Below are 25,413 nucleotides of genomic sequence, written 5' to 3' on the forward strand. Positions count from 1 at the left end.
ATTTGAAGCACAGTAAACAGCAGGTGTAAAAAAGGTGCGGGTGAAGTTTCCTTGGGCTAACTTTCAAAGGAAAGCGATCCACATGCTTCTTTCCCCCCTTAACTTAATATTTACATAATCGCAGCAAAGGTGCGATGACCTGTTAGGTCACCCGTCATTCCCGGCGTCAGACATGCAAATACAGCGCTGCGGGCAATGTGGCGAGGTTTCAATGTGCTCTTTCCCCTCTCTCTCACCACCCTCTTCGCTTTCCGCCTTCGTCGACAAGGCAACTGTGGCCAGAGGTTTTGCCTCTATCTGTGCAGCTGGAGCGTTTGCGCCCGCCCCCTCGGCCCCCCCCCCCCCCCCGGTGACGCTGAGTCACCGGGAGCCAGATAGGAGGGCGGCTCCAGGACTTCCTTGTAGTGCGGTAGGTGGTGACGTTTCTCTTTTCGGCTTTGGGCTAGGGAAGAGAGGGCGTTGATTTGTGTTCATCTGGTGGTGACTCTGTGCTCAGTTGTTGTACAGTGGACGTAGTGGTGTGAGACAGTAGCAGTTTGGGGTGAGCGGTAAGTGGGGTGGGGGTGTTTATAGGGTAGTGGGTTTCCCGGCTCCGAAAGTTTTCGTGGGAGTTCAGCGGAAGGGGGCGATGGCTTTTGTTTTTGGTATCTGCTGTCCTGGCTCCTGCTTGTCGCTTACTCGATGGGGGGGGAGGGGATTGAGAGGCATTTTACTCTGCCATGTTCTGTTTGCTTTTTGCTTTCTCCTTGTGTTTACTGCTTCATTTCTTTCTCTTATTAGGGAGTGAAATCAAGTGAAGAAAATGGCGGTGGAAGGGGGGATGAAGTGTGTGAAGTTTTTGGTGTTTTTCTTCAACTTCCTGTTCTGGGTGAGTTTGGCTTGAGTGGGGAAGCATTAAAACTCCTACAATCGGCCGAATGTTGTACTCCCTCCTCCTTCGGGAGAGCCCAGCCGGTCACTGATCTTCCCCACCGGATCCGGGAAAAACACAGATCGGATCTCATGCTTACTGGCTTTAGCCCTCTGGCGACGGGGGAATTCTAGCCATGACTCTGCGCCTTCCCTGTGGAAGTAAAGCCAGGTGCTTTCCTGCTTGTAGAGTAAGTTGGACCGCCCCGTGATCAGCCATAACAGTTTGCTCCTGGGTTTTGGCAGAGTCCTGGTTTAGCTGGAAGGCACTTGGCTGTGTGCCCTGCCGTGCGGTTTCAGGGGAGGCCCTTCTATAAGCAGCAGAAATTGATCACAGTGATTAGGTTTCTTATATTCAGCTGGTAGAGGATCTGGGTAATCGCCACAATTTTGGATTATGCAAGACTGGTGTGAGTCTGTAGCCTTGTAAAGCTTTTCAGAATGTTGTTTGGAAACGGGTCCTTGGGAGAGACCCTTCTCGCTGCAGCTCGGTGCAATTCCTGGCTAACTCAGTGTGTGCTGTAGTTTGCTGAAAACTTGTTTGTATTACTTGAGAAGTAGCCCTTATTCTTGTATAGTTCTTCTAGTGTAAAGCGAATGAGCCGAAGCTGCAAATCTAGATTCTACACTGGTTCTTGCACTGCAGGCAGCACTTCTCTGATGTAGTACTGCCTGCGATTCTTCCTTCCTCCAGTGCTGAATCCTTTTTTTTTTTTTTTTTTTTTTTTTGAGCATTTTGGACTGCAGTGGGCCACAACCCACAGGGGGAAGCCTGAGAGGGAAGGCAAAATAGCTTAAAAAAAAAAATAACGGACCTTGTGAGTCTGTTGCAACTGTACATAATTTTAAGGTGGATTTTTTCTTAGCATCTTTATCCTCAAGAGTACAGGAAGTGACTATTTAGAGCAGGGGTTCTTAACCTAGTCCTGGTAGCACACCTAACAAGTCAGGTGTCTGAATACCCACAATGAATATGTATGACAGATTTGCATGCACTACCTCAATTTTCATTGTGGCTTTCTGGTTAGGTGTGCCCTGAGTACTGGGTTGAGAACCACAGGGAGACAGTTATAGGCTGAGAATCTGGGAAGCCAGGGTTATGGTCATCATAAACATGGGCCAGCCCAAAGTGGTTTACATACATTTATGCAACAATCATAAAAATAGTTGCTGTCATTTGCTACACTAAATCGTCACCTGAAAGCAAAAGTGGAAGTGTGCTTGATGTGAAACGGAGAAAATGAGAAGTAAAGTTTAATATGCTTATTGTAAATCACCCAGTGTCAACATTTAAATTTTAACGGTAATGTGATAAAAGTATCAAAACAGTTGGTACTCAAGGCAGTGGCGTAGCTATGTGGGGCCATGGGGGCCTGGGCCCCCGTAGATTTAGCCCTGGACCCCCCCCTGCCGGCAACTCTCCCCGCTGTTGCCTACCTTTGCTGGTGGGGGACTCCAACCCCCGCCAGCCGAGGTCCTCTCCCGGCACAAGTCTTCGTTCTGTTTCTGAGTCTGATGTCCGACGGGGGGGGGGGGGGGGGGTCAAAGTTGGTGGTGGCGGCGGCAGGGGGGTCGATGGCGCCAGGGTGGGGCTAAAATGTGCCACCTCATCTCGGACTCCAGACTCCCGCCAGTCTGGCTACGCCCCTGACTCAAGGTCTTATAGCAGTGAACTGAAATGTCATCCCATTTCATATTGGGTACTTTTCAGGTGTCAAAATCCTCTTCCTGCTACTCACATGCTATGTGGCCTTGGATGAGTCACTTTGTCCTGTGGCCTAAGCTCTCTGAGGCAGGGACATACTGTACCTTTGAATATTTTTCACTACTGCACAGTATTGTGTTGTAAACGTTACCAGAACAGCATTGGACATACCCAGATCTGTTTTGCAGCAGAACCACTGGATTCACCCAGATATTTCACAGCAGAGCAGCCACTAGTTCTGGTGGGTTGAACAAATGTGGCATTCTGGTGTAAGATCCAGTGGCTCTGGTATGAAATAAAGCTGGATCTGGGTTGACTTGGCAATTATGGTGAGAAATACTTTGCTATCGGTAAGTGGTTCTGGGGGAAAAATAGTCCTAGATCCAGAATCTGTAGCAGGAAATAAGACCTGGGTCTGGTAATCGTGGTGATAAATTTTGTGGTCTAAGTCAAGCAGTACAGTAAATTTTAATAAACCATAAGTATAGATCTGGGTGGAATTAGAGCAGGGATGTCCAACCTCAGCCCTTGCCAGGTTGTGTTTTCAGAATGTCCATGATAAATATTCATGAGGTCTGTTTGCATACAACAGAGGTAGTGCATGCAAATAGATTTCATGCATATTTATTGGGGAAATGCTGAAAACCTGACTGGACTGCGGCCCTCAAGGACAGATGTCAGACACCCCTGAGCTAGAGGTTCTGAGGGGAAATATATTTGGATTCAGTGGTTATGCTGGGAGTTAAACCTGGATCTAGATGGGTGTGGTGCAGCTCTGATAGTAAACTGTTTAAACACAATTACATGTAACTTAAAGTGGAATGACTCAAGCTGGTTTTTACTCACCACTTTGGCCTTGATTTTTTTATTTTTTTTTGGTGGAAACTTCACCCCCCCCCCCCCCTCAAGTTGGTTCTACCAACTTGGATCACCTGAGATGTTTTATGAGGGGCAGCAGGCATGCTGGGAGGGGGTGAGCATGACAGTACTAACATCTCCTGCCCCTACAGTCTTGTGGTATGAGCTGAAAAATCACACAGCTTCTATCACAAGACTTGCCTGCAGCAGCAGATGTATGTTTAAAAACATTGCTGGGTTGGATGGTGTGACCAAAAGAATCAGGAGGTGGAGCAGCCTCACTATTAGAAGGAAGTATGGTATCCTACTTACCTTCTTCCAGATCCCCAGCTTGAATGGAGGCTTTATCTGCTCTCACAGAGGGGGAGGGGGTGGAGGGATAGCATTCCCCTGAACTCTACTGTACCACTGACGCCCTCCTTGCACACCTGCCTCACCCTCCTTCTCTGCACCGCTGTCCTCGGATGAAATTGCCCCCTTACCTATACCACACTTCCACCGTTCAGACACCTCTCACTTTATCTTTGTAAAGGTTTCTCCTTGCAGCTTATCTTTAACAGCCTTGTTTAAACTTTAAGAATCACGATTACCCCAATATCAAAACACGTGCTCTTACACCCAGGGGAATTTGGCACCGCTAAAGTACAAAATTTGTTCAGCATTCTGCACGGGAGCTGGGAGGCAATGGTTACTCGCACTGTTTTTCTTTTTCCCCCACCTCCCTGTACTGATCAGCAGAAGCAGAGTAGCAGGAGGAAAGCGGCTGCGCAATGTCGTCGTCATCCTCCAATTGTCAGATTGAGCCACTGACTGCACAGTGTCCACACAGTTCAGATTCATCAGTTGGAAGAGGAGGGGGGTGCAGCCACTCATCTCTGCTTCTAATAATTGGTGCCCATGAAGAAGAGGACAAATGGGGGGGGAGAGGGGAATTACCAAGTCAATGGGATATGTATTGGAGTGCCATGGTGGGTGGGAGAGGGCAGTCGGGATTGCTGCGGAAGGTATGTATACTGGGTGTGTTGGGGAGAGCTGAGGATGCAGAAAGAACTGTGGGCTGATGGGGGGGGGGGGGGGATTTGAGAGAGCGTGAGCCGTAGGTGTGTGCTGGGGAGTGGCATGAAAGAGCTATAGGTGCCTGTATAGGGAGGTTTAGAGTACTGTGTGCCAAGGGGAGGGAGAGAGAAAGCAAGCTGAAGTGCTCACCCTAGAGACAGGGCAGTTAATACTGATACTGCCTTTCTGTGCTTACAGTTAAAACAGCAGGGGTTTAGGCTAGTTGGTTAGGAGAGCTGCCTAGTCTCCCTAATAGTTAAGGCCCTGATTACCACTCCTATGCACCCTGCCCAGTGGCAGGCTGGCTCGCACCGGCTTGCAAGAGCCGGCGGTTGAATTATTTAACATCTTGCAAGCTGGTTGTTCTGCACGGCGAGCTGGCTCCAGTAAATGAGGTAAGCATGGCAGGTGGGCCCCACAAGCCATGCTTACCTCGCCTCCCAGAGCCCATGTTTGCCTGCACCTGCCTCGCGCCGTCCTTGGGGGGGGGGGGTAAATCTTTTTTATTACCTCCGTCGAAACAGTTTGCCGCCCCCATCCTCCCCTCTCATTCATATCCACCTGCCCGGCCTCTTCTTCCCCCAACATCCCCCTTTTTCTTCCTGCCACTGTGCCACCTTGCAGGGTTTAAATCTCTTTATTACCTCCATCGAAGCGGCCGCATCATGCAAGGTTCCATGTTAGGAGTTACGGACCAAGAAAGGGATCTGGGTGTCGTCGTCGATAATACACTGAAACCTTCTCTGCTCAGTGTGCTGTAGCGGCTAGGAAAGCGAATAGAATGTTGGGTATTAGGAAAGGTATGGAAAACAGGTGTGAGGATGTTGTAATGCCGTTGTATCGCTCCATGGTGCGACCGCACCTTGAGTATTGTGTTCAGTTCTGGTCACTGCATCTCAAGAAAGATATAGTAGAATTGGAAAAGGTGCAGCGAAGGGCGACTAAAATGATAGCGGGGATGGGACGACTTTCCTATGAAGAAAGACTAAGGAGGCTAGGGCTTTTCAGCTTGGAGAAGAGATGGCTGAGGGGAGACATGATAGAGGGATATAAAATAATGAGTGGAGTGGAGCAGGTGGATGTGAAGCATCAGTTCACACTTTCCAAAAATACTAGGACTAGGGGGCATGCGATGAAACTACAGTTTACTACAATGTAGTAAATTTAAAACAAATCGGAGAAAGTTTTTCTTCACCCAACGCATAATTAAACTCTGGAATTCGTTGCCGGAGAACATGGTGAAGGCGGTTAGCTTAGCAGAGTTTAAAAAGGGGTTAGACGGTTTCCTAAAGGACAAGTCCATAAACCACTACTAAATGGACTTGGGAAAAATTCACAATTCCAGGAATAACATGTATAGAATGTTTGTACGTTTGGGAAACTTGCCCAGGTGCCCTTGGCCTGGATTTGCCACTGGCGTGGACAGGATGCTGGGCTCGATGGACCCTTGGTCTTTTCCCAGTGTGATATTAGCTTATGTACTTATGAAAGCTCTGCCCGTCTCTAGCCTTCCCTTCGTGAGTTCGTTCTCTCGGAGTACTGCCCTCGCGGAAAGAGGAAATGTCAGGAGGCGGGACTCTTGAGGGCACAAACTCACGAAAGGAAGGCTAGAGACGGGCAGGACTTTCAATGACGCGGCTGCTTCGACAGAGGTAATAAGAGATTTAAACCCCACAGGGTGGCACAGTGGCAGGAAGAAAAAGGGAGATGTTGGGGGGAGAAGAGGGCGGGCAGGTGGACATGAATGGGAGGGGAGGATGGGGGCGAAGGAGACTCGCTGGGTATGGCTGGACGGAGGGGGGGGGCAGGGGAGAGAAGAGACTCGCTGGGTATGGCTGGACGGAGGGGGGCAGGAAGGAGATGCAGATGGATGGAGGGGAAGGAAGAGAGAAGAAATGCTGGACATGGAGGGGAGGGAAGAGAGAGGAAGGAGATGAAGGATAAGGAAGAGAGGAGAATAACTGCACATGGATGGAGGAAATAGGAAAGCTGGATCCACTGGACAGTCAAGTCTGCGGAGGACACAGCTTTTACTTACGGATGTAGGGCAAGAAATGAAGGAGGAAAGTAAAGAAATAAATGGAAAGGAAGCCCTAGAAACAGAGTTAAGAGGACAGATAGTGGAGTGGAGGAGTGGCCTAATGGTTAGGATGGTGGACTCTGGTCCTGAGGAACTGAGTTCGATTCCCACTTCAGGCACAGGCAGCTCCTTGTGACTCTGGGCAAGTCACTTAACCCTCCATTGCCCCAGGTACAAATAAGTACCTGTATATTCCATATCATCAAGCTGATCAATCCATAGACTGGTGGGTTGTGTCCATCTACCAGCAGGTGGAGATAGAGAGCAAACTTTTGCCTCCCTATATGTGGTCATGTGCTGCCGGAAACTCCTCAGTATGTTCTCTATCTCAGCAGGTGGTGGTCACACACAGCAGCAGCTCTGGCTAGGCCTCTAAGCCTAATCCTTAGGTTTTGTTGAGGCCTGGGGTTGAGGGCTCTTTTGAGCAAGTGCAAACCTGGTGGTGCCAGGTCCCTCCTTTTCTCCCACCTCCCGCTGGCTCCGTTTAAAAAAAAAAAAAAAAAAAATTTTAAACGTCCTTAAAGGCGTTTATTTAAACGTTCATTGCAGCTACTCACTGGGACACCAGTTCGTTACAGCTCGGAGCGGCAAGCAGGTAATTTTTACCTTTTTATAGCGGGCAGGGGGTTCCCCGATTCTTCTCCTCGTGGCATATGGCGTCGGAGGGCGAGGGCGCAAAGGGTCGCTCCCCGGATCGCTTGAGCGCTTCTAGAGGGGATGCGGGGGTCTTACAGCCTGATTCGCCCTTGTTGGGTGACAGTTTCGTGACCGATGAATGTCCCGGTCCTTCCTCCGGCGTGGCGGTTTTTCCCGCCATAAACGCCCATCCCCCGCTCCTCGCCTCCGCCATCTTGGCCGGCCACACGGCTCGGACGGCTTCTTCGGGGCCGCCCTTGAGGTTGGAGACATTAATGCCATGAACGCCCTTAATTTGGGCGAGGGCACAAAGCGGCTAAAGTAAGCGCCGCTCTTCCCGCGCGGCTCCTTCGCGGAGTGTCGCGCCGGACGCCATTTTGGATGCGCAGCATGTTTCTCCCCCGCTCTTGCGAGCGCCGGTTGAGGGTGCGTCTAGGGCTGTTGCCCAGGCTGCGGAAGTGCACAGTCTGGGGGGTTTCTCCCCCGAGTTTGTTTTGCTGCTGCATCAGGCTTTCCTCATGCACAACGCTGCCCCTGCTCCCTCTTCTGATAAAGAGGTTGAGGTTCCCAGAGGTAAACGCCCTCGGGTTGATTTCCAGGCCTTGGAGGACTGTGTCTCCTCCGATGTAGATGAGGGCAGCGTGTCTGAGGTCTCCCAACGGTCCTTTGCGGATTCCTTGGAGGAGACGGATCCCCGCTCGGATGGAGCGGATGACCCCTCTGCAGCGCGTTTAGCCCAGAGGATTTGCCCAACCTGTTAGTGCAGGCCATGGGCATTTTGAAGATTTCCTCTCCGGAGGACGTCTCTCCCTCAGCCCCTGTTGGCTCTGCCATTATGCTGGGGACGAAGCGCCCGCCTAGAACCTTCCACGTGCATGATGCCATGCACACCTTAATTTCGGCTCAATGGGATGTCCCGAAAGCGAGCCTCAAGGTGGCTAGGGCTATGTCCCGCCTCTATCCTTTACCTGAAAGTGAACGTGAGGCCTATCTGTGGCCTACTGTGGATTCTTTAATCACTGCGGTGACTAAGAAAACGGCTTTGCCGGTGGAAGGTGGCACGGCCCTAAAGGACGCCCAAGACAGAAGATTGGAGGCGGCCTTAAGGTCGTCCTTTGAGGCAACTGCTTTAAGTTTGCAGGCCTCGGTTTGCGGTTCCTATGTGGCCAGGGCGTGCCTGACTATGGTGCAGCGGGCTTCCCCCTCGGATCATTCCTTGAGGGTTGATTGGCCGGCCCTGGAATCGGGCCTAGCCTATTTGGCAGACTTGCTGTATGATGTCTTGAGAGCCTCAGCTAAAGGCATGGCTCAGACAGTCTCTGCGCGGCGGTGGCTTTGGCTGAAACATTGGTCTGCTGACCACGCCTCTAAATCCCGCCTGGCTAGATTGCCTTTTAAAGGCAAGCTGCTCTTTGGGGTCGAGCTGGACAAAATCGTGACCGATCTCGGCACGTCTAAGGGCAGAAGTTACCAGAGGTCAGGGCTCGGGCTAGTACTCGTCCCGGTACCTCCAGAGGACGGTTTCAGGAAGCCCGTCGGTACCGCCCGGGCAGGTCGGGCTCCTCTGCCCCCTCTTCCTTCAAGAGGTTTTTCTCCCCCAAGCAGCATTCATTTCGCAGAGACCGCCGTCCCGGAGGTCCTCCCTCCGGTCCTCCCCCAGGGTCTCGTACCCAGTGACGGGGCCTTGGTCCACGCCCCAGTGCAGATTGGAGGACGGCTGTCCTCGTTTCTGGGTGAGCGGACCACAGTAACTTCACAAGCTTGGGTGCTGGAAGTCATCAGAGACGGCTACAAGCTAGAGTTCTGCCGACCCTTAAGAGACGGGTTTGTACTCTCTCCCTGCAAGTCTCCGGTCAAAGCTGTGGCAGTGCAGCAGACCTTGGACAACCTGATCCGCCTGGGTGCGGTCGTTCCGGTGCCAAAAAATCAGATTGGCAAGGGACGTTACTCCATTTACTTTTTGGTACCAAAGAAAGGAGATTCTGTCCGGCCTATCCTCGACCTCAAAGGGGTCAATCGGGCCTTGAAAGTGGAGACTCTCCGCTCTGTTATAGCGGCAGTGAAGGCAGGAGAGTTCTTGGCTTCCTTGGGCATCTAGGAAGCGTACCTGCATATTCCCATCTGGCCTCCTCTCCAACGCTTTCTGCGTTTTACAGTCCTGAGACGACACTTCCAGTTCAGAGCCCTCCCTTTCGGGTTGGCTACTGCTCCGCGGACCTTTTCCAAAGTAATGGGGGTCATAGCGGCCTTCCTGCTAAAGGAAGAAGTACATGTCCATCCTTATCTGGACGACTGGTTGATCCGAGCCCCCTCTTATGCAGAGTGCGGCAAGCTATGGACCGGGTAGTTGCTCTTTTGAGCTCCCTAGGATGGATCATCAACTGGAAGAAGAGCCAGCTGCGCCCGACTCAGTCCCTGGAGTATCTGGGAGTTTGATTCGACACCCAAGTGGGCAGAGTGTTCCTGCCAGACAATCGGATTGTCAAGCTTCAGGCTCAGGTGGACTAGTTCCTAGTAGCCTCTCCTATTCGGGCTTCGGACTACGTGCAGCTGTTGGGCTCTATGACGGCCACGATGGAAGTAGTGCCCTGAGCCAGGGCTCATATGAGACCACTACAGCTATCTCTGCTGTTGCGCTGGACTCCGATGTCGGAGGATTATGCTGTGCGCCTTCCCTTGGACCCAGCAGTGCGCAAGGCGCTGAGCTGGTGGACGCAGACAGTCAAGTTGTCTGCAGGAATGCCTCTGGTGACCCCGGAGTGGATTGTCGTCACGACAGACGCCTCTTTGATGGGCTGGGGAGCCCAATGCTTGGGAAGGACAGCGCAGGGGCTCTGGTCTCCTGCAGAGGCAAGTGGTCTATCAACCTCCTGGAACTCAGAGCCATTCGGTTGGTGTTTTTGGAGTTCATCCCGGTACTGGTGTTGAAGCCTGTACGGGTCCTGTCGGACAATGCCACGGCTGTGGCTTATATCAACCGCCAGGGAGGTACCAAGAGCGCCCCTCTAGCCAAGGAGGCTATGAGTCTATGCCAGTGGGCGGAAGCGAACCTGGAGCAGCTTTCAGCGGCCCACATTGCCGGAGTCATGAATGTCAAGGCGGACTTTCTCAGTCGCCATACCTTGGAGCCCGGAGAGTGGCAACTATCTGCTCAGGCGTTCTTGGACATCACGAAGCGCTGGGGCCAGCCGAGCCTAGATCTGTTGGCGTCATCGGCCAATTGCCAAGTGCCGCGCTTTTTCAGCAGAGGACGGGACCCTCGATCCCTGGGAGTAGATGCTCTTCTCCAACAGTGGCCGACACAAGAGCTTCTCTATGTGTTCCCGCCCTGGCCCATGTTGGGCAGGGTGCTAGACCGGGTGGCAAAGCATCCCGGCAGGGTAATCCTGGTGGGTCCGGATTGGCCCACACGTCCCTGGTATGCGGACTTGATCAGGCTCTCAGTCGACGATCCTCTGCGGCTCTCAGTGGAGCAGGGCCTGTTACATCAGGGTCCCGTGGTGATGGAGGATCCCTCCCCCTTTGGTCTTACGGCCTGGCTATTGAGCGGCAGCGTCTGAGGAAGAAGGGCTTCTCAGACAAGGTCATTGCCACTATGCTAAGAGCGAGGAAGCGCTCTACTTCTACTGCTTACGCCAGGGTTTGGCGTATCTTTGCAGAGTGGTGTGAAGCAGGCTCACTTTCTCCCTTCACTGCTCCAATTTCTTCAGTGTTGGCGTTCCTGCAAGAAGGTCTGGAGAAAGGCCTGTCGCTCAGTTCCCTTAAAGTCCAGGTAGCGGCTCTGGCTTGCTTCAGGGGCCGCCTGAAGGGTGCTTCCCTGGCTTCGCAGCCAGATGTGGTGCGCTTTCTCAAGGGAGTTAATCACCTGCGCCCTCCTCTGCACTCAGTGGTGCCTGCGTGGAAGCTCAACCTGGTGTTAAGAGCCTTGCAGAAGCCGCCTTTTGAACCCTTGTCGAGGGCATCTCTGAAAGACCTGACGTTGAAAGCAGTCTTTTTGGTGGCTATCACTTCAGCCAGAAGAGTTTCCGAGCTCCAGGCGCTCTCATGTCGAGAGCCTTTTCTGCAGTTCACTGAGCAGGAGTGACTATTCGCACAGTGCCTTCCTTCCTGCCCAAGATTGTTTCTCGCTTCCATGTGAATCAGCAGCTCTGTCTCCCTTCCTTTCGGAGGGAGGACTACCCAGAGGAGTACTCTGCTCTTAAATATCTGGATGTGAGACGAGTCATCATCAGATACTTGGAAGTGACCAATGATTTCCGGAAATCGGATCATCTGTTTGTCCTGTTTACAGGTCCTCGTAAGGGTCTGCAGGCTGCTAAGCCTACAGTGGCAAGATGGGTCAAGGAAGCCATTGCAGCGGCTTATGTGGCCGCAGGGAAGGTGCCGCCTATCCAGCTGAAGGCTCACTCCACGAGAGCTCAGGCGACCTCGATGGCAGAGGCCGGGTCCGTCTCCTTGGAAGAGATATGCAAGGCGGCAACTTGGGCTTCGGCTCATACATTCTCCAAGCATTACCGTTTGACTGTGGCTGCACGGGCGGAGGCCCGGTTTGGAGCTTCAGTGTTGAGGTCAGGGATTTCAATGTCCCGCCCTGGGTGAGTACTGCTTCGGTACATCCCACCAGTCTATGGATTGATCAGCTTGATGATATGGAAGGTAAAATTATGTATAATCATACCTGATAATTTTCTTTCCATTAATCATAGCTGATCAATCCATAGCCCCTCCCAGATATCTGTACTGTTTTTATTCTGGTTGCATTTCAGGTTCAAGTTTAGTCTTCAGTTTCTTCAGAAAGACTTCGTGTTCAAGTTTTTTCACTTGGATTCTTCAAGAGTTGAGACGAGTTTGTGTTACAGTGAGCTGCTGCATTCCTCTCCCCTCCGTTTTACGGGGCTGGATTGAGACACAAATTCTGCCGGCACTCCCTCCCGCTTCGTGCGGCTGTAGGGCAGCTTTGTACCCTTCCCGCTTCGGCGGTGTTAGGGTCAGTCAGCTCCTCCCGCGGTTGCAGGATAAGCCAGATCCCCCCGCATCGGCGGGTGTGGTGTCCCTCCCCCGCTCCGCGGGGATGAGCTGGACGGATTCCCCTCCCCCACTTGTGTGGGGATGAGCTGGGTTAATTCCCCTCCCCCGTTTCGGCGGTGGTGAGCTGGGCAGAGTGTCCCTTCGTGGGTGTAATTCTCTAAGTGCTGAGTCCTGCGGATGGAGCTTTGATATCGACATACTGAGGAGTTTCCGGCAGCACATGACCACATATAGGGAGGCAAAAGTTTGCTCTCTATCTCCACCTGCTGGTAGATGGACACAACCCACCAGTCTATGGATTGATCAGCTATGATTAATGGAAAGAAAATTATCAGGTATGATTATACATAATTTTACCTTATATGTAAGCCGCATTGAACCTGCTATGAGTGGGAGAGCGCGGGGTACAAAAAAAAAGATAGCAGCAGAATCAGATACTGGGCCAGCATGAACAGAAAAACAGTCACCAGACAACAAAGGTAGAAAAAAATAGTTTTATTTTCATTGTAGTGTTTGTAATATGTCCACTTTAAGAATCAGGTGCTCAACATTAAAAGTTTATATTTATTTACGGCATTTTATCCCACATTAAACATGAATTAGATTGGAACCTGGGATCATTTCTGGGTTTTTTTTCCTGGAGAAAGTAATGCATTGCCCCCCTCCCCCAGGCTCTCTCCCCGGCTATAGCCAGCTCTGCAATTTTGAGGGGGGGGCGCAGAGGTGGACGGGGGGGGGGGGTGCAGTGGTAGTCTGGGGAGAGAGCCTGTTAAACATTTACCAGCACACCACTGACCCTGCCTCCTCTGCACTCTGATACACGTGTTCCCCACCTGAGGAGTCTCACCCACACCAGATACCTCCTGGTCTACACACTACCTGAACTCTTGACCAGGGCTCGGGGGGGGGGGGGGGGGGGACTACCATGGCCTTAGTGAGGGGAGGTTGGGGAAGCATTATGTCTGTTCCTCACCTCCGATATCAGATTGCCTTCAGCCAGCCCTAACATAGAGTAGTTTCCACTGCCATTTAATGGGCTTTTGTCAGAGGAAACGCCATGGCCTCTACTCGGATGCTCCTTCAAGATTAGGCAGGAAAATCTCAGACACTAAAACACAGTGGCAACTTCTTTCCAATGTATGGTTGATAGTGATGTCATGGTTAGGGCTTCCCCTTCAGGGCAGAGATGCAGCATGTTGACATTGAGAAGCAGTTTTTTTTTCCTATGGTGTGCTAAACCCTGTAGGTAGGAGATCTGCCTCTTCCTGCTGCATGTACCTGGGCTCAGGCTTCCTTAACCCTGTAGCTTTGATCTCTTCTCTGATAACCAGTTTCAGGATGTGTGTAGGATGTTCCTGTACCTTGTGATAGACAGGTCTGACAGGTTTCAGAAGGGTCTGTGAACCTTGTGGATGGCAGCTAGAGACTGAAATGTCCTGTCTGCCTGATTAGGTCCGGGTTGTCCCCTCTCTGCCTGATTAGGTTTGTCCGGGTTGTCCCTTGTTTTCTAGGACATCTGTAGTTATTTCACTGCAGTTTACAGCTGGAGTGCTGTTTTGTGCAAATTAACTGAGGGAACGGTATTTCAGTTCTAAACAGCAGTAACATGTCAACCATCTGTGAATGTGGTGCCCCTTTTGGCCTGCACAATGTTAACAGAATGCCCCACATTTCCAGTGTCGTCCGGAGAACAGTGCAGCAGTTTTCAATCTAGCTTGAGCTTAATTTTTACTCTGTGCATTTAGAAATCTGACACTTTCCAAGGCCGCCTACTAAACTTGGAGACATATTTTCAAAGCACGTAGACTTACACTGTAACCTATGGAACTTTTAAGTGCTTTGAAAATGAGCCCCTTAGTCATTTGAGGTTACTTACCTGTAACAGAGGTTCTTTATGGACAGCAAGAAAAGTCAGCCACATGTAGCTAATTTAGTATTTTCCAACCTTTTTGTTTCATGGCAACCTTGGTGTCCCAAGTTTTTTCACAAATGCCCTAGGCCACACAGGTCTCTTTCCTCCCCCCACCCCCACCCGCAGTCCTACCTTTTTCTGGCTTCTTGCTGCCTGAGCTGGATCCAGGAGGCAAAGATCCTGTGCTGGGGACAGAGCATCTCGCTCCCCCTGCGGCCCCACTAACAGCCAAGCCTTCTCTTTCACGCACCCTTCTCCACTCTTCCTCATGCCGTCCCCAAGTGGGGAGCTACAGTTGCTATGTTTGCAACCTTCGCGCTCATCACCATCCAGCAGCACCGGGACCTGGGATTCACTGCCCCAAGAGGTGTCGACTGTCGCGGTGCAGCTGCATGCCGAGTGCGAGCAGGAAACATGGCAGTTGCAAGTGCAGGCCGTTAATGTGCATCTCCCATCGTGGTGCCCCTGTGAGTTTGTCACAGCACCCTAGGGTGCCACAGTGCAGATTGGGAAGCACTAAGATAATGTCATCCAATGATGTAATTGACCAGAAATGGTCTCCCAGAGCTCAGGAGACCTCTTGAAAAAGTCCCTCTGAACATAAATGTGTAGACATCATCTGCAGATCACTTCCTCCCTCAGTGAGTCCAAAGTCATCTGAGAGGGGCTGGTAGGAGACTTGCATGTTTGGCTTATCCTGCTGTCTATGAAGAACCCCTGATACAGGTAAATAACCTTGCTGTCTCCACACTGATTCCCAAGCTGAGAGCCAACCCTTCACATCCTGAGTAGAACTGTGGTAGGAAAAGCCAAGACCGTTAGCAAGAGACTGCTGAAGAGGAAGTATGAACATCTGTATAGTAGTACACAGACAAAACATTTGAATGCAGGGACAGCTCTAAAGCTAGTCTATGGCCTGAGGGGCAGCACCAGAGGGCAGGTGGACACATAATCCAGAATACTGCATGCCCAAATGAGGTACGAGCCTGGAGGGCCCAGTCAATGCAGTGTTTGAAAGTATGGCTTGAGGACTAAGTGGCCACGCTGTGAATGTTCTCAAATACCACTCTTAGGCTAACTAAGGTGGTGTCTATTGCCCTGATTAGTGGGTGGAGTCTTTTTCAGTTGGTTCCATGGTTTGCTGGCTGTAGGAGAAGGAGCAGTCAGATATCCAGAAGGATGGTGCTTTTGAGTGACTGGAGCTCCACCCCTGTTGGGGTCATAGGAGATGAAGATTTGTGAGGCCTAGTGGCCAGGCTTTGCCCTGTGGGGGTAGATGCAGAGTGCTTGGGAATAGTCCAGGGTGTGTAGGCATTTCTCCTCCAGTTGGTGTGTACTTCAGGGAGAAGATGGGGACCACAGTAGATTGGGTGAGGTGGAAGGAGGACGCTGCCTTGGAGAAAGCATGAGTGGGTTCCAAGGACGTGCTGGAGTAGTGTTTACTGCAGGTAGGCAATGGGGACTTGCTGATATGTTTGGCTGAGGTAATGGTGACAATGAAGAGGGCCTTCAAGTGAGAAATTTGATGTGCATGCTGTCTAGTCGGGGGGGGGGGGGGGGGGGGAGCCTGAGCTGCTGCAGACAGGTGGTGCCTGCTCAACAGAATTTCCAATCTATTAAAGACAGGACAAATGAGATTAGAGATTTATTTATTGTGGGTATGATTAAAACAAACGGGTACTGAATAGGTGAGTAGGGGGTAAAGAATTAAAAGCAGCCTCAAAAGGTGAGCTTTTAGCCTAGATTTGAATAGGGCCAGAGGCAGAGCAAGACTACCAACTCAGGAAGTCTATTTCAGACATATGTGGCAGCAGGGTGAAACGAACAGTCTGGAACAGGCAGTGGAGGAAAAGGGTACAGATAAGTGATTTTAGACTAATGGAGGGCTGTAGGGAGAGAAGAGGAGAGATAAAGTGCATTCATTCTGCAGCTCCTTAGTAAGTCAGTAAGAGGAAATTGAACTGTATACAGAAATGAATTGAAGAGGGGTTATGTGAGTGTAGCGACACTGGTGGAATGTAAGTCATGCAGCAGAATTTTGAACAGGTTGAAGGGGAGAGAAATGATTTAGTGGGAGATCTGTGAGATGCAAGTTGCAGTAATCTAAGCATGAGGTGATTTTGAGTGTGCTTAAGTTTTGCTAGTGTGATGGGAAAGAAATGGCAGGTTTTAGTAGTCTGTTGGATATATGCAGAGAAAGAGGAGTAAAAAAAAAACTCCCAAGATTATGAGCTGAGGAGAATGAGTGTAGAGAATGGGGTAAGAGGAGAGGTGGGTTTAGGGGGAAAGTTCAGTTTCAGGTAACAGTGATGACAGGCAGCAATGTCAGACAAGCGGCTGAGACTTCTGGTGTGGAGAGGCTGATTTTGGGAGTCATCGGCATAAAAATGATGAAAACAATGGAAGATCAGTGCACCAAGGGAATAAATAGAGAGAAGAGCAGAGACTCCAAGACAGCCCTGAGGTACACTGACGGTGGGATAGTAGTGGAGAAGGATCCACCAGAGCATACATTAAAAGTGCAATTGGAGAGAGAAAAAAAAAGTCAAAAGTGGAGCCCTGAAATCAGTTTATCAAGGAGCATGTGGTGATCAACAGTGTCAAGGTATTGTGGGGCAGGATCTGCCCTATTTGGGCTATTACAATCTGGCTTTAGTCCTCCACAATATACCGAAAGAACCCTTGCCGAAGTATCTGGTGAACTGTTCCTAGCTAGATTAAGGGCCGTTAACTCAATCCTCATCTGTCTTGACCTATCTTCTGCTGTTGATACTGCCCTCACTTGGATTCTGGAGCTCTGTTCTGTCATGGTTTTCTTCTCTCTCATTGCACTGTGTGCTCTGGTGGATCCTGCACTGCTATCACACTGTCGTGTGTACCTCAGGGGTCTCTTGGGACCTCTCCTCTTTTTCTCTATACTTATTCCCTTGGTGCATGAACTTCATAGCAGTCTCCATAATAATGGCTTGGTGAGTAGTTGAGCCTTATTGAATGCGGGAGCTGCACGGTATTTAGTCTTTTGGAGGCTGAGATGCTGGAGAAGAGGCCTGCCAGATTCTCTGCAATCCTGTGGACAGGATCAGCCACCATGGGTTTAGTTGTGTCTACATACTTTGGGATGCCTAGTTTCTCTCATCCCTTGGGTCAGGTGTGTTGGCTGGGTGACCAGTGAAAGGACTGGAATAAGATTTTATAGCAATTGTTGAATAGGTAAAATAGGTGGAGAAGGCAGACATCAGAGGGGATGCTAGAGTTGGGTGGGAGTTATATTTATTTGATATGCTGCAAATTTTCAAAAGAAATCTAAGCAGTTCACAATGAGCAAATGAAATGGGGAAAGGGAAAGACATACAAAAGGACAAAGGAAAGATTACATATCAACAAAAAGATCCATGGGGGGAAGGGGGGAAACAAGGAGGGAGGAAGTCTTTCCACATATATGATGCCAAATCCCAGGAAGGGGTTTTCAGGTTCATGGATTTTGCAGTCATTGCCTGACTGTTCCAGTTCCATTAAGAGTTGGAGGTGGTCAGTGCAGGTGCTTGGTGGAGTGGCTGTCTTCTGGCAGTGGTGGAAAAGTGCCATAAATCTGAGGAGGTATGGTTCTAGCTGTGGTCAGTGAGTTGCACAGGTCCAGGGCCTGAATTGGGGTTTCCTGGCAGTGCCATTTAGGAGGAGGGCTGGTGTTTGCCTATGGATATTTGTTGGAGCGAAAGGAGAGGCAGGGGTGGAGCTCCAGTCACTCAAGCACGATCCTTCTGGATATCTGACCAACTCCTACAGCAAGCCAACCGTGGAACCAACTGAAAAGCCTCCACCCACTAATTTGGGGCAATAGCCACCACCTTAGTTAACCTCACTCCTTTCGAGGACATTCACAACGTGGCCACTTAGTCCTCAAGCCATACTTTCACCAAACATTACATCAACTGGGCCCTCCAGGCCCATACCTCATTTTGGCAGGCAGTACTCCAGTGTAGGTGCTTTCAGGGCAGGATCTGCAGCACCAGCAGTTTAGCAAAGTGGGGCAGGGACTACTGGCACTGATGGGCATTTTCAGTGCCTGTAGTTCTAAAAGTGTAAGGCAGGGAAGCTTATGAATTTGTCTAGGCAGAAAAGCTAGACTGAGGGAGGAAGAGGACTAGGCTACAGAGAGATCTACACACACATGTTCAGAGGAACCTGAAGCTGCAGTGTGGTAAATTTAAAACGAATCTGAGAGAATTTTTCTTCACTCAACGCGTAGTTAAAACTCTGGAATTCGCTGCCGCAAAAAGTGGTTAAGGCGGTTAACTTAGCGGACTTCAAAAAAGGGTTGGACGGCTTCCTGGAGGAAAAAGCCATAGAATGTTATTGAATGGACGTGAGAAAAATCCACTATTTCTGGGATGGGGCGGGACAAATTGCTTGTTCTTTTGGCTGCTGTCGGTGACAGGGTGCTGGGCTTCATGGACCCTTGGGTCTGTCCCAGCATGGCGATGCTTGTGTACTTAAAAGGTCTTTGATCTCTAGGGGAGCACTTCTATCCGTGGCAGTGCCTTGCCTTCACCTCTATGTGACAGACTTATCCTGCTTGTCTAGGAGAATTTCTTCTGCACCCATCCTTTCCCATGTCGCTGACTGGCATTCCAAGCCTTTGGGGAGGGGGGGGGGGAAGGGAGGGGAGGAGGTGTGGAACAGAGGTTGTTGCTCTCTCTTGTTTGATTTGAGATTTTGCTTTGTCCTGCCATCCCATAGCTTCCCATTTCACTCTTTCTCTCCTTTATATTTAACCACCCATTCCTAGAGATCCTAAGTTACTTCATATAACAAAATTACAGTACAAACTTTACATCAAATTTTCTGACATATTAAGAAGCTTCAGGCTTAACCTCCTAAAGGCAAAGAATTCCAGATAAAGGTGGCTTGGAAAGTTCCATCTAAATGTCTTTTCCCCTTCGTAAAATGTCTTCATCAATCACGAACACTGTAGGTATGCTTAGATGAATTGGAGCTTGCCCGAAAAGATTTACATACTAGACATGAAATTTTGTATGCAGTTCTAGCTTTTAATGTCAGCCAATTACGTTTAAGCAATAGAGTAACCTTGTCATATTTTATTTTTTTTTTTGCATTTAAAAGTCACTCACTGCAGTATTTTGCAGTAATTGAAATCTTGATGGTATTGCACAAGTTACAAATATACACAGGCCTAAAACTGAAGGCAATGAAGTGTCTAAAGCTCTCGACTTTAGGGATAGGAGTACTGAAGGATCCCATTAATGAGGATATCCAGGATAGTATAATTGGAGGTGAACATTGCTGTCCTTCCTACCTACTTCAGTCCTAAGATACAAAGTTATGAAAACAGTCATGATCTCATTGTATTTGTGAGTTGCTGAACTTTCCAAGATTGTTTTAAATCCCTTGGTTTTCTGCAAACTCTCCAAGCAATGACATTCCTGCTTGAGCTTGTATAGAGAATGCTCATAGCAAGCGGCTGACTTTCTTATGATTTCCATTTTTCTTTCAGTGGAGCAACTGTATTTAGTGCATTACTTATAGAAGAATCCCAATTTGAAAGCATTCCAACGGTATCCAGAACAAGTAAAAATGAACCTGCTGCCAAAATAATTCTTTTATCAGTCTTGCCTCCTGAAAAGCACCACTTGTGAACTTTAAGAGGAACAGAGCTTAGAGAGATACAGTTAAAACAACATAAAGTGATTGGACCAAGCAATAGGATGCCATTTAGCATCTGAGACTAGATGTGATAAATTTGAAACAATAAAATCAAGAGAATGAGTTGGAAGGAATCACACTGGGAATGAAAGTGGAGAGAGTCAAACGATATAAAACAAGCGACATTTTAACATCTAAGGTGTTCTCTTAAGTGTAAATTTGAGTCTCCAAGCATAACCCGCCTTGGGGGGGGGAGGAGGCATGGCAAGATAAGATAATTTAATGTTTGAATATTCAGCCAAAGGTTGATAGATGAATATTATACCAACAGAAATAGATGGAGAGGTGGAATCGTAAACTAGTAATTCCAAACCTGTAATAAATTTAGTCTCTATCTTCAGGTTAAAGTTCTTATATAAAATAACTAATTCCCCCTCCCCCCCCTCCCCCACCAATCTGAGCTTGTGAACCTAGAGGAAAGATCTGAGATAAATGACCAAGTGGTAATAGGATTTGATAACACTGCCTTTCTGTGGTACAGTTAAAGCAGTTTACATTTATTATATGTAGGTAATTTCTCTGTCCCTAGTGGGCTCACAATCTAAGTTTTTGTACCTGGGGCAATGGAGGGTTAAGTGATTTGCCCAACGTCACAAGGAGCTGCAGTGGTAATCAAACCCAGTTCCCCACAACCCACTACATTAACCACTAAGGCTATTTTCGCCACTCCCAAGTTTCAGCTACAAAGATCAAACCTGGATCAAATCCTGAATAGGATTGGTTTATTCGGACTTGTTTACTGTCTTTTTGAAGAAATTCACTCAAGGCGGTGTTCGGTAAGAATAAGTCAAGCAAAAGACAACTGCAGCAGTAAAAGTATTCAAATAACAGTACAATTATGGCATAGTATACTACATTAGTGTCAACAATACACAATAAAACATGGTTCAACAATTTTTATTGAACAAAGAAATTACAGGTGGAATAAGAAACGGAGAATCATTCGTTGCTAGTTACATGTAAATCGACCCTCCCCCTTTCATTATTGTGCTCAAAGAATAAAGCAAACATAATTAGGAGTGGCAGTGGTACAGTGACACTGTGATATTACTAATTTAAAGTAAAAAAAGATTTTCCAAACTCCCCTGTTTGTGCCCTCCCCCAACCTCATGGACCCCAAATCCACCCCCTTTCCCAATAGAGAAAACAAAACAAAAAAAAAGGGGGGGGGGGGGAATTTCCAGGATAGGTCATCGAGGGTCTGGGTTCTTATGACCCCCTCTGACGGTCTCCTGGGCCCCCAAGTATCAACATTAACCCCCCCCCACAGACACACACTTCAATGAGGATAGGGCTGCAGTACGGTGAGACTGGAAAGGCCACTGTTCTATAAGCAAAGATGGAACATATAGTGGGGCATTTTTGATATGGCATCTTAAGTCCAAAGTTAAAGTGGGAAATATAGCCATTATGAAAACAAACTTTTTTTTTTTTTTTTTTTTTTTTTTTTAATGGCTATTTGCTAGATGTTTTTGTTCTCGGTGCGTTTTATCTTTTTGGACCATTTTCTAAAAAAGAAAGAGAAAAAAAGTCCCAAGTGAAGAAAAGACATAAAATCAATCCATTGGGATGTAGCAGGAGCCAGCATTCTTAGTAGACTGGTCACACAGACATTCCAGGAGAGTAATGGGGCACCTTAGGGGGCACTGCAGTGAACTTAAATGCGCCCAGGTATACATCTCACTGTTTGTTCCTTTGTCTTCTGAGCCCTCCAAACCCCCACTACAATAATCCTTATGTATAAGTATTATAATAAAAGCAAGACACTGGAGTAGGTGGAAAAAGCGGAATATACTGAACTTCATTGGAAAGATCTCAGATTTTGATAGGTTCTTTTACTTAATTTACTATGACAATGGACTTTGTCTAAAACCTACTAATGTTTCGATTTTTTTTTTTTTTTTTGTGTTGCTAATTGCATTGTATCATGTGAACATCCTCTTGTAATAACGAGGTTGCTAGGTTTAGGCATACGAGCACAGTTAAACAAAACTGGTATTCCATGAACAATAGAATTATTAACAGTATTATATGGCTCAGTGGTGTAGCTACAGGGGGCCTGGGCCCCCGGTTTGTCTGGTGGGGGTCCCCTACCCCCGCCAGCTAAGGTGTCTGTCCCACGCTGTTCTTACAATTCTGGTGCCCTGTTTTTTTTTTTTTGTTTTTGTTTTTTTTTAATTCATTTTCAAATAATACATAACGCATTTCTGCAATCCAACTGTGTACATATTGCTTCACAATATTATCATCAGCTCTCAAATATTTGCTTTTTTTTTTTTTCTTTCTTTTATTACCCCCTTCCCCCCACCTCAGTCATATATTACCTTACTTCTTACAATCCTCTCCATTGTTCATATAAATGCCATATTTTTTGGAATTTCTGGAGTTGCCCCCTTTGCATAGCTGTCAATTTTGACTTTTGGTTGGTACAGATAATGTAATCTACCCTCCACCACCTGCATAGTGGGGGATCTCCTTCTGCTTCCAAGCTTTTGCCAGCGCCAATTTAGCTGCCCCGAGCAAATGAATGGCCAGCTTATGGCAGTGTATTGGGCTCTTTCAGGGTCGTATGTGTAATAATTCTCAGCCTGACATGGGTAGTCATTTCTCTCACCAATATGTTTGGGCTTTTGGGCATTCCCACCAAATGTGCCAAAATGTTCCTCGCCCGCCACATTCTCTCCAGCAATCTGTCGTCATTTGCGGATACAAATTTTGTAATCTAACCGGTGTATAGTACCACCAGTATAAGATTTTGTAGCCATTTTCGGCTAGTGGCTGGGTGATGGAGGGTTTCAACAAATGTCTAAAACTACTTGCCCACCAATCTCCTGTATGATTTGTTTGAAGTTCTTTCTCCCATCTCCCTATATAAAAATCCTGGGGGGAGGATAGCAGCAATAGAGCCCTATATAGCCAAGTTATGCCCCCTCTACCCCCCTCCCTCGCATAGCTTTTTCCAGTCCAGTTTCGGCCGGATCCAATTCATCCCTTGCACGCCTAAATATATAGTTCCTAAGGCAGATATAGTACACTAGGTCTCTATCCTCCAATCCATATTCTTCCTGCAGCTCTTCCCCTGTCCTGTTTTTTTTCAGCATCGTGCACGCTCGTTTTAATGAAACTGAGCATGTTCCGCAAGCAGGACAGGGCGCCAGCAATGTAAGACCAGCGTGGGATAAACGCTTTAGCTGGCGGGGGTTGGGGACCCCCTACCAGCCAAGGTACCTTGATGGGGAGACGGTACTTTCCAGCGGCGGTGGGGGGGCAGAGGTGGCGGCAGGAGGCTGGCCAAAATGTGTCTTCCCACATTGGGCTCTGCCCCCCCCCCTCCCGTCGAGGTCTGGTTACGCCCTTAATATGGCTTAGTGGAAACCAGCCAAATAAGGTTAAACAGGTGACCCAAATGCAGCGCATGATGAAATAGGTATACTCATATTACACCTATTAAATATCTTTTTGGTTACTGATTTGAGCCAAGAGTGAAGTTTAAGATTATTTATTTAGATCATAAAAAGATTTCACCTATTTTTGCTTCGAGCTTGCGTCTCTCAGCCTGTCAGAGCTCTTAATTCTTGTAGCCAGGACTTGAAAAGAGGGAACCTCAAGCATTTAATTAGATTGGAAGTACATAGATGTGTTTAGAGTATTTGGTCCCAAGCTTTGGAATGAGCTTCCGGCTTTTTGTTGTAAGGTTACCTCTTGTGCCAGTTCAAGAAGGAGCTTAAGATAATGCCATTTGAAAGCATGTGGTAGTGTTTCCCAAGTCTGGAGTACTCCTTTCTAGTGAGGTTTTCAGGATATCCACAATGAATATGCATGAAAGATTTGCATATAATGGAGGCAGTATATGTAAATCAAGTTCATGCATATTCATTGTGGATATCCTGAAAACCTGACCTGGCAAGGGGTATTCCAGGACTGGGCTTGGGGAAACACTGACATAAGGTAGTGTAGTCTAATGACCAGTATGTGCGAGATGGTTTTATGGTTTGATCATTTAGCTAACGAATAAATCTGATATAGCCTTGGTGGTGGTGGGTTTTTTTTTTTTTTTTTTAGTATAAGTAGGAAAATGGAATGATTTGTAATTTTTTGTATTTGTTGTGGTTTTGTTTTTTGTTTTTTTGTAACCCACCCAGAAGTTTGTATTTTATCTATCGCTACACACAAAGGGGCATGCTAAGAGTTCCCTGAGGCATTACACCCCCCCCCCTTTAGGCCTGCCCTTTGAGTACCACATCTCAGAGGCACCAAATTTAGATTGTTGCTGATGTCTCAGAAGTGGATGGGTCTAAGCTGCACTAACCCAATGTAGCAAAGCAGCTTCCCTGAAAAACACTCTGTGTCTGAATGCAGCCAGGTGAAGTAAAGGGTTTGATTTCTTTAGCTTTTTCCTTATGTAGACTCAGAACAGTATTTAAAAACCTCAGTAATCCAGGCCCTTAGTGAGATATGTCTAAGGAGCAGAGATCCTGAACTTAATCTTGGCCCTAAAGCAGTTTCTTGCTGTCTTTCCCCCCCCCCCCCCCCCCCAAAAAAAAAAAACAAAACAAAACTCTTTCCACAGTTTTAGCTTTGCCAGTTATCAGGAGCTTGACAGAAGTCTTAAGGTGCATATGAATATACAGCAGTATGGGAGTGGGCCACAGGGTCTATGGTGCTACCAGGTTTTTGCCTACATAACATCAGCAACCAGGGAGATTGGGAAAGGAGTGGGTGAGAGAACTTGGGCACAGCTTGGTGTGACCCATCCAAACAGAAGTTGCCTCTGTTTGTAACTCTAAAATTCAAAACCAAAAGATTCTTAATGTGCATTAAGTGAAAAGTGTAATCTTGGTGGTGGTGTGTGTTCCAAGCAGAGGACCTAGCTTTGACTATTGGGACTAGAGCTCCGCTTTCCTAGCGGTCAAGACTGGAGGAGAGTATCACTCGGTGCTGATGCCAGTAGGTGCACTCTTATCAGTGAACGACGTTTGTTCTGGAGCAAAAAAGAGAAAAACTTCACAAATGTTCTGGCTGCCCATCTCTAGATTCTAGGTGGGTGGGTTTTGGGTCCACCTGAGTTTTGGAGGGAGATGTGGTTTGCAGCCCTTGGCTTACGTGGGAGGGGGTAGTTGTTAATAAAGACTGAGATATTACAGCCCAGAAGATGCTGAAGGAGCAGGTGGGAACTGCCAAGTCTAGGTAAAGGGTAAAAATGCTTAAGGACATCCTCTTTGCTGGTGCTTTTATGAGAGTGTGTTTTCTGAGAGCGTTGTGTTGTCGGAGGCATGCTCTAGTGCTAGGATGACAGGCACTTCTTGAGGAGTGAGTTTTGTCCTGTGGTTCTAGGGCTAGGAGAGAGGTTTGGGGACGGTCTGTTCCTCCTCTCATGGTGTGGGAGGGTGTGAGGAAGCACTCATGTGATGTCCATGTGGAATGATCTGCTGGCTGCCTAGCACACTGTCCCTTTCAGATGCTTCACTTCTGCATTTTTCTGCCTCCCAAAAGGTCCTGGACTCCTGT

At 48.2% G+C, this 25,413-nt stretch overlaps 1 protein-coding gene across 2 annotated transcripts in view; it reads left to right on the forward strand.

Annotated features, from left to right (window-relative positions):
- Positions 1-425: 425 nt before the first annotated feature.
- Positions 426-25,413, forward strand: part of CD63 (CD63 molecule) — a 43,738-nt gene continuing 18,750 nt past the window's right edge. The window contains exons 1-2 of one of the 2 annotated variants that reach the window (XM_030196786.1): positions 426-548; positions 781-868. In XM_030196786.1, the coding sequence (XP_030052646.1) occupies positions 803-868 (66 nt within the window). In that variant the 5' untranslated portion in view covers positions 426-548; positions 781-802. The remainder of the gene's footprint in view (positions 549-780; positions 869-25,413) is intronic. The other variant, XM_030196788.1, reaches the window with a different exon arrangement.

Source organism: Microcaecilia unicolor, chromosome 3, assembly GCF_901765095.1.
Source record: "Microcaecilia unicolor chromosome 3, aMicUni1.1, whole genome shotgun sequence".
NCBI lineage: Eukaryota > Metazoa > Chordata > Amphibia > Gymnophiona > Siphonopidae > Microcaecilia > Microcaecilia unicolor.